Genomic DNA, 9,464 nt, shown 5'->3' on the forward strand with positions numbered 1-9,464 from the left:
CAGTGACTATCAATGCCGAATCTCCATGTTTTATGCTGAGCTCTAATGTCGAGAATTGTTTTTTCTTGAATTCGCGGTTCGAGCAAGTGGGAGGCGGAGCGAGAGGATCAAAGCCATTTCTCTGCTCTGTCTGTCACTCAGTTTCCTCCAGACCCGCCTCTGGCTCTCTGTCTCTTTCTCAGTCAGGTTGGGGCAGGCTGTATAAAAAGGCAGCAGAAACTACTCGTTCCTCATTCAGAATCGGTTTGTCTGAAGAAGCGTCATGACAGGAAGAGGTAAAGGAGGCAAAGGATTGGGCAAAGGTGGAGCAAAGCGGCACCGCAAAGTGCTTCGTGATAACATCCAGGGCATCACCAAGCCAGCAATTCGCCGCCTGGCTCGCCGTGGCGGAGTGAAGCGCATCTCGGGTTTGATCTATGAGGAGACCCGCGGGGTGCTGAAGGTTTTCCTGGAGAATGTGATCAGAGATGCGGTCACCTACACTGAGCACGCCAAGCGCAAGACGGTCACCGCCATGGATGTGGTGTACGCTCTGAAACGCCAGGGCCGCACTCTCTATGGATTCGGCGGCTAAACCAATCCACCTTGTCTACCAAAAACAAAAGGCTCTTATAAGAGCCACCCAAAACCTCATATAGAGATAAGTGACCTTGAAACTGCAGCGGGGATGTCTTGGGATGTGAAATTGTTGGAGCTCATCCAATGTTATGTGGACTTTATCAGATCAGTATTGCATTCTCTTATAGTCACTTCACGTCTCGCACATTTTTTCACTGTCTTCTTCTGTTCCATGTTTAATAACCGCGTCATGAATTAAAAGGTTGCATTTGATAATGTCCATTGCCGACCTGAACTGCCGGTAAAGATGTAGAAAAGGATTTAAGAAATGAGTAAGAAATGGCCGGAGCTTTATTCCCGCCAGAGACCGAACAGGGAATGAACCCCTATTCAAACCGTGTTGGAAGATACAGAGAGGGGATCTAGGGCGGAAAAAAATCACGCTAAAAGCAATGAGATTTTATAATCTGTCCCGCCAAATTAGGTTTTCTTTCATCTTTGCGTCGTTTATAATTTGAAAATGGCGGGCTTTTTGAAATTGATTCAATTTCAGTTGCAGTTCAACCGGATGTTGCCGGGACTGGAAACAATGCAGCTCTGAGGAAAGATTGAATGGTCCGTGGTTGTTCTCTGTGGCACAGAGAATGCTGAGGAGAGATCTGATTGAATTGGATAACATTTTGAGAGGCCTGGATAGAGTGTAGGTGAAGGGCCAATTTACCTTCATACAGAGGTCACTGACTAGGGGTCAAAGACTTAAAGCGTTTGGTAGAATGATTAGAGGGAAGATGAGGACAAGGTTTTTTTCCCTCTCATCTAGAGGATGGTGGGGGTCTGAAACTCAATGCCTGAAAGGGTAGTTGAGGCAGAAATCTTCAAATGATTCAAAAGAAGTCTGGATATGCACCTCAAGTGCATATTCTACAGGATTACAGACCAAATGCTGGCAGGTGGGATTAGAATGGGTGGAGAGCTTTCCGGCTGGCACAGACACGATGCTCCAAGTGGCTTCTTTCTGTGCCATAAACTTTCAATGATTTTCAGAAAAGAGAAGGCTGAGGGGGGACATGATTGAGGTATCCAAAATTATGAAGGTCATTGATAGGTTAGACAGGAGGAAACATTTTGTTTTCCCTCAGCGAACGGATCGATCAGTCGGTAAGGGGCAGGAGGTTTAATGGAGATGTGAGGGGGGAAAAAACACTCATCATGTGGTTGGAATCTGGAACACACTGCCTGAATAGGTGGTAGAGGCAGGAACCCTCACAACATTTAAGAGGTATTTAGATGAGCACTTGAAACGCCATAGCATACAAGAATACGGGCCAAGTGCTGGAAAATGGGATTAGAATAGTTAGATGCTTGAAGAAATACTTGCAGGTTTATAGGTCAATTGCCCCGAGTGTAGGTCGATGGTAGGAGAATGGTGGGGATGCCGTAGGGAATATGGGATTAATGGAGGATTAGTATAAATGGGTGGTTGTTGGTCGGCACGGACTCGGTGGGCCGAAGGGCCTGTTTCTGTGCTGTGCAACTCCATGACTCTATGTTTAGTTATCGCGTCATGAATTAAACGGTTGCATTTGATAATGTCCACTGACGACCTGAACTGCCGGTGAAGATGATGGATTTATTCCCGTTCGAGTAAGCAATGACCGGACCTTTATTCCCGCCTGAGACCGAACAAGGAATGAACCCCAATTCAAACCGTGTTGGAAGAAACGGAGGTGGAATCGAGGGCCGAAAGATGAAGCTCCAAGCAATGAGATTTTGTAATTGTTCCCGACGAATTAGGTTTTATTTAATCTTTGAGTAGTTTGCTAATTTGAAATTGGCGGGCTTTTTGAAATTAGTTGCAGTTCAACCAATCAGGGAGCAGCAATTCCCACCGCCATTTTCCATCCCAGACATCGTTTCAAACTGGATGATGGACGGGGCTTCATCCAATCACAACATTAGGGCGGTCCTCCGACTGTCTTAAATAGGCAGTCCCTGAGCAGCTTCAGCATTAAACGTGACATTGTGTAAGGTCTCTGCAGATAATGGCGAGAACCAAGCAGACAGCGCGCAAATCGACCGGAGGGAAAGCTCCCCGCAAGCAGCTGGCTACCAAAGCGGCCCGCAAGAGCGCTCCAGCCACGGGCGGAGTGAAGAAGCCTCACCGTTACAGACCCGGCACTGTGGCTCTGAGGGAGATCCGCCGCTACCAGAAATCCACCGAGCTGCTCATCCGCAAACTGCCCTTCCAGCGCCTGGTGCGGGAGATCGCACAGGACTTCAAGACAGACCTGCGCTTCCAGAGCTCTGCCGTCATGGCCCTGCAGGAGGCCAGCGAGGCTTACCTGGTGGGGCTCTTTGAGGACACCAACCTGTGCGCCATCCACGCCAAGCGAGTCACCATCATGCCCAAAGACATCCAGCTGGCACGCCGCATCCGCGGGGAGCGAGCCTAAACTGACCCTGCCCGGAACTGAGTTCGGCATCAAATACCACAACGGCTCTTTTAAGAGCCACCAAATGGACAAAAGAAAGAGTTGTGATCTCTTGTTCATTCCAGCACATAAACGTCTCAGAAGGTTTTGATCACTTATTTACTCAAAGCCGGGAGACACAAATACTTTTGTCCGCATCCGGCAGCTGGAGATTTCATGACGTGTCAGTTGGAAGATCGAGAGTCGCGATACCAATGTGCACAGCGCATTTTAATAGACCGGCGATCGTTTTAGAACTGAACAAATGTTTGTGGTACATAAAGGGTAGAATGGTAAAAGTGCCTTTCTAATAGGGTCTGAGGGAATTAGAATGTAATTCATCTGATGAGCAACTAAATGCCAAAATCCAGTACACTTCATTCCAACACAAAACAATGATAACAGTATAATATTACAGTCTTTCAGACAGTAACCAGCCCTTTCACAGATAAAGTGGGTGGCTCTGAAAAGAGCCTTTGGGTTCACAGATTCAAGTCAGGCCGCTTCACTTGCCCTTCGTGCTCGGAGCGCTGGTTTTCTTGGGCAGCAGCACGGCCTGGATATTAGGCAGCACCCCGCCCTGAGCGATGGTCACCCCTCCCAACAGCTTGTTCAGCTCCTCGTCGTTGCGGACGGCCAGCTGCAGGTGTCTGGGGATGATGCGGCTCTTCTTGTTGTCCCGGGCCGCGTTGCCGGCCAGCTCGAGGATTTCAGCTGTCAGATACTCGAGCACAGCAGCCAGATAGACCGGGGCTCCGGCACCCACCCGCTCAGCATAGTTCCCCTTTCTGAGGTGGCGGTGAACACGGCCGACCGGGAACTGCAGTCCAGCTCGGGAGGACCGAGACTTGGGTTTGGCCCGAGATTTCCCACCGGTCTTCCCTCTTCCAGACATTGCCACAATCTCACAAACACTTTCACGAAGAATGCTGAGATCCGCCCACATTCCTCCTCCTTGTACCTTCTGGAGGAATGGTGTTGGGGACACTGCTGATTGGTCAGTCAGCACTCGGTGTCATTGTACTGTACATGTTACCAATCAGAGAGCTGCTCAATTCACCAATCACAAGAATTGAGGGCGAAAAATAAGACCGTGAATTTGTCAACCTCCCAACGATATTTCACATTTGAAAAGCCCGCCAATATATTTGGAAAACAAGGAGCGGCTTCAATATAGAATATTACATTTATAGGTTATATTGTTTTACAGAAAACATTGCAAAAACGTGTTCATTTTTTTATTCCACATTTTCTTCCAGATTCGCTTTTGTAATCCGCCATGTATTCTGCTTTATTCTTTTTCATGATACAGTCTAACCAGCGGCTGAAAGTCTCATTCACAGCATTTTGTAACCGGACACATTTCAGGTCAATCTTCGTAATTATACTGTCTCACTGGTTATAGATTGATCCCTTTTCGTGGGAGACAAAAGCGGAGTATAGATTTTCAGTGTCACGGGTTAGAGACTGAGGGTGCCTAAACCAACGAGGTTTCTTAACAATGTACTTATTCATAAAGATAGACAAACTTCAACACGGCAACCAAGTAACTGAGAATATCTTTAAATCATGCGTTAAATCAGCTTTCATTTTCGAAATATAGCAAAGGGGCCGAATGAATCTGCATTAACCTGAACTGAACGGATTTAAACAGAGATTTACAACCGCCATCAAAAAGTTGCAGAGTGTTCGTATTAACATAAAAAGAAATCGATAATCATGATGATGTTGTAGCTATTTCAGAGAAGTTGTGGGTGGCTCTTAAAAGAGCCTTGTTTGCATATTGTGTTTTTCAGTCCATGGTGGCGATTTACTTGGAGCTGGTGTACTTCGTCCAACCCCCTTTGCCCGCCCTTAACCATGACTTTCTGAGTCCCTCTGCCTCTTCAACCATTTCCATTTTGCTGGTACGAACACGTCTATTTTTTCACCCTGTCCGTATAATTTCTCGACACTTCCATTCCTTATCAGGATGTTCCGCCCTGCTGCACTTCCGTCCATCACCAGGACGGAACCGTCCAGTATAGTTGGGGTCAGACATGGGCAAGTGCAAGCATTGAAGTGCAAGTCTTTAAATCTCCGTTGCGCGCCAAATAAGGTTGGTCAGCTGCAGCTACAAGTAACCACATGAAAGATTTATATAGTGGCAATTACATAATTCTGGCTGAAACTAGGCGAGGCATGGGAACTTATTATTACTGGCTACAAATATTCAGCAAGACAGATCTGAAAAAATATGGAGGGTTGTGGAGTGGAAAGAGTTGATCAAATATAATATGATAACACTGGCAGCGATGATGTTTTTGAGTTGTTAACAAAATAATCTATTTGGTCATATATACAGAAAATGGCAGGAGGAAATACATGGACATTCTGGGTCGTGTCATGTTTGTCTTTCCCTGCAGGACATGTGAGTGTGGGTTTCATTCTGTGCCCATCAGTATGTGATATTTAACTGTGACTTTTACTCCGTATTGGTCAATCTATGGTCAATGATTTTGTGATTTAATTCAGTAATTTCAATCTTCAATAGGTGATTCTGTTTTTTTTTTCTTTCTCCGTAACATTCAGTTTCTAAGTGGGTGATTATGGGTTTTGTTCTGTACCTATGAGCTTCTGCTGAGTGAGTGTGGGTTTTGCTATGTATCTGTTAATATCTGCTTTTGGAGTATGGACATTTCTCTTTATCTGTTAATTTCTGAATTGTGAATTTGGATTTTAATCTGCACCTGTCAGTTTCTGGTATGAAATGTTGTTTGATTTTGTCTCTGTATCTGTTAGTAAGTGGCATTTTTGTGTAGCTTTACACAGCACATGTTAATTGATGACACGTCAGCGTTGTTTTCACTCTACATGTCAGTCTCTGGTTTGGAGACCTCACCTGTGTTCTGTACCCATCAGAGGTCTTCATATAAGGATGGGTTTTAACCTGTTCCTTTCAATCTGTTGTATGTAAGTACTGTTTATTATCTGTATCTGTAAGTTTCTGATGAATGAATGTGGTCTGTATCACGTCCCTGTCAGTGGTTCATTAAGAGATATTTTCCACTGTACCTGCCTGTTCTGATATGTGAGTGTGGGTTGTGATCTACGGCTGGCCGTTTCTGGTATGAGACATGAGCATTGTTTTTACTCTGTGCATGTTAGCCTCAAGTGCAGAAGCTGGGTTTAATAGTACAGCTCACTCTCTGCTGTATGATTATGGATTTTCATCTGGACAAGTTAATTTCTGGTACGGGCATGTGAATTTTATTCTCTATGCCAATTTATGGTATGTGATTATGTGTTCTTTCTGTTCTGTCAGTTTCTGCTGAACTGCATGGTGGATTTGCTTTCAATCTGCCAAGTTCTGCGATGTGAATGTTGGTTTTACTTTGTATTTGTCATTGAGAGATAGAGTCATAGAGTTATACATCACAGAAACAGGCCCTTTGACACATTGATGGCCGGCACAGGCACAATCAGTGATCTATTCTAATCCCATTTTCCAGTACTTGGCCCATCGCCTTGTATGCTATGGCCTTTCAAATGTATATCTAAATACTTCTTAAATGTTGTGTGGGGTCCTGCCTCTACCACCCCTTTCAGGTAATGTGTTCCAGATTCCAACCACCATCTGGGTGAAAATGGAAAATAAAACAATCCTCTCTAAACTTCCTGCTTGTTACATTAAATCATGGCTGATCTGTTTCTGACTTGAATTCCACACTCCTATCAACTCCCAATAATCTTTGATTCCCTTGCCGAACAAGAATCTATCAATACCTGACTGAAAAATAATATATTCAGTGACACCGCCTCCACCACCTTCTAAAGCACTGAATTCCAAAGTCTCACAAACCTCAGAGGGAAAAAAAATCTCCTCATCTCGGTCTTAAAAGTGTGACCCATACTTTTAAAGCAGCGCCCCCGAGTTCTGAACTCATCCACAAGAGGAAACATCCTTTCCCCATCCACTTGTCAAGACCATTCAGGATCTTATACACTTCAATCAAGTCTCCCCTCACTCTTCTAAACTCCAGTGAAAACTAACCCAGTCTGTCCAACCTTTCCTCATAAGACATCCACTCATTCCAGGTATCAATCTAATAAACCTCCTCTGAAACACCTCCAACACATTTACTTCCTTCCTTAAATATGGAGACCAAAACTGCACACAGTATTCGAGCTGTGGTCTCACCGAAGCCCCGTATAACTGAAGCATAACATCCTTAGATTAATTTTCAATTCCTGTTGTAATAAAGGATAACTTTCCAATTGCCTTTGTGATTTGCCATACCTGCACAAGAACACCGAGATCCCTCTGCACCTCAGAATTCTGCAGTTATTCTCCATTTAAGTAATACTCTTTTTTTTGTCTTCCTGACAAAGTGAAAACTTCACAATATCTCACCTTGTACTCCATCTGCCTGATTTCTGCCCACTCACTCAACCTATCTATGTCAGTCTACAACCTCCTTTTGTCCTCTTCACTACATACTTTCACCAATCGTTGTTTCATCTGCACATTTAGCTGCCATGCTATCGCTAGCCCCACCATCTAAGCCATTGATTTAAATTGTAAAAAGTTGAGGCCCCAGGACAGACCCCTACAAGTCTCCACTTGTCACATCCTGCCAATCAGAAAAGGAGCCCTTTATGCATTCTCGCTTTTTATCACCATCCAGCCAAAATTCTATCCATGCTGATCTGTTACCCCCTACTCCATGAGTCCTACTTTCCACAAAATTCCTTTATGTGGCATCTTGTCAAATGTATTCTGCAAATCCAAGTACTGTACGTCAACGGGCTCCCCTTTATCCAGCGGGTATGATACTTCTTCAAAGAACTCCAATAAATTGGTTAAACATGATATCCCTTTGACAAAACCATGTTGACTATTCGTGATGACCTTGCGTTTTTCTAAATGTCCAGCTTTAGCCTCCTTATTGATCAATTCTAACATATTCCTCATGACAGGGGTCAAGCCAATTGGCCTTTAGTTAGCCTTTCTCTGCCTCCCTACCTTCTTGAATAGATGGGTAACATTTGCTACTTTCCAGTCCAATGGAACCTTTCCAGAATCTAGCGAATCTTGAAAAATTAACATGAACGAATCTACTGCATCAGTAGCCACCAATTTAAAAACCCTAGGATGAAGCCCATCAGGATCCAGTGACTGTCAGCCAGCAGCTCTATCTGTTTACTCAATATCACTTCCCTGGTGATTGTAATTTCACCAACTTCTTCTCTTGCTTCCAACTCCTAATTTATAGCTCTTACTGGAATGTTTTTGCATCATCTATAGTCAAGAAAGAAGGGAAATATGAGTAGAAGTTCACACTTTGATTGTCTAGTATGCCAATTTAAGGTTTAACTTGTATCCTCAAATTTCTAAGGTGCAGGTGTGGTTTTTAATCTGTCTCTGTCATTGTCTTGTACAGGAGTCAGGGTTTCAGTCTGTTTTTTGAGTGTGGATTTTACACCACATCTCTCCATTGCCTCGGATGTGAATTTGATTTATAATCTGTACATGCCTGTTTCTGACATGTGGCTCTGAGTTTCAGTTTGTACATTGCCATTCTCTGATATGTGACTGCCAATTTTATTCTGAACCTGTCAGTTTCTTGTCTGTGTGTCTGAGTTTTGGTCTGTATCTGTCAGTATCTGGTATATGAGTCTTCTTAATTATGTGTGTGCTGCTCTGTACCTGTCAGTGTCTGAAGTGCAATTGTCAGGTTTTCTTTGTACCTGTCACTAACTGTTATGGATGAGAGACTTTCAAATCGAACTGTAAATTTCTTGCAATACACGATGGATTTGACTCTGTGTCTGTCAGTCTCTGGTAGTTAAGTGTGTCAAATTGCCCTGGGCACTCATCCAATCCTCTATTTCCCTTGACATCCAGGGTTTCCTGGACAAGTTCATCCTACCCTGCACCTTTATAGGAACATGTTGGCACTAAACTCTCATTATTTCCTTTTTGAATGACTCCGTCTGGTCTGATGCAGACTTTCCTACAAGTAGCTCTTCCCAGTCCACTTTGGCCAGATCCTGTTTTATCATATTGAAATTGGCCTTCTCCCCCATTCAGTACTTTTATTTCCAGTCCCTCTTTGTCATTTTCCATAACTACCTGAAATATGCAGAGATATGGTCACTATCCCCGAAATGCTTCTCCACTGACACTTCTACCACTTGTCTGGCTTCATTCCCTAGGATTAGATCCAGCAAGGCTCCTTCTCTTGCTTGACTTTCTACTTGCTGGCTCAAAAAGCTCTCCTGTATGCACTTTAAGAGTTCTGCCCCCTTAAAGCCTTTTGCACGAGGTCTGTCCCACTTGATATTGGGCAAGTTGAAATCCCCTACTATTATTACCCTATTATGTTTACACCTCTTTGAGATTTGCCTTCATATCTGCTCCACTATCTCTCCCTGACCATTTGGAGGCCTGTC

The 9,464-nt window shown here is 44.1% G+C and overlaps 2 protein-coding genes across 2 annotated transcripts; one reads left to right on the forward strand and one right to left on the reverse strand.

The window, feature by feature from the left end:
* Positions 1-262: 262 nt before the first annotated feature.
* On the forward strand, positions 263-574 carry LOC137356239 (histone H4). The gene has a single exon (XM_068022112.1). The coding sequence runs from the start codon at positions 263-265 to the stop codon at positions 572-574; it is 312 nt and encodes a 103-aa protein (XP_067878213.1).
* A 177-nt stretch (positions 575-751) lies between these two features.
* LOC137356406 (histone H2A-like) lies at positions 752-3,924 on the reverse strand. Its single transcript, XM_068022295.1, has 2 exons — positions 3,568-3,924; positions 752-853 (listed from the first exon to the last, which is right to left on the reverse strand). Exons 1-2 carry the CDS (start codon positions 3,922-3,924, stop codon positions 752-754), a joined length of 459 nt encoding a protein of 152 aa, XP_067878396.1.
* Between the last annotated feature and the right edge of the window lie 5,540 nt (positions 3,925-9,464).

The sequence above is a fragment of the Heterodontus francisci genome, chromosome 45, assembly GCF_036365525.1.
Source record: "Heterodontus francisci isolate sHetFra1 chromosome 45, sHetFra1.hap1, whole genome shotgun sequence".
Lineage (NCBI taxonomy): Eukaryota > Metazoa > Chordata > Chondrichthyes > Heterodontiformes > Heterodontidae > Heterodontus > Heterodontus francisci.

What these genes read in the sequence shown, in the direction of transcription:
- LOC137356239 (XM_068022112.1), top strand. Translation starts at nt 263, where the DNA reads ATGACAGGAAGAGGTAAAGGAGGCAAAGGATTGGGCAAAGGTGGAGCA.
- LOC137356406 (XM_068022295.1), bottom strand. Translation starts at nt 3,924, where the DNA reads ATGTCTGGAAGAGGGAAGACCGGTGGGAAATCTCGGGCCAAACCCAAG. An exon ending in AGGCCGTGCTGCTGCCCAAG is followed by an intron (nt 854 to 3,567) that starts AAAACCAGCGCT and finishes CTTTACCGGCAG; the next exon opens with TTCAGGTCGGCAATGGACAT.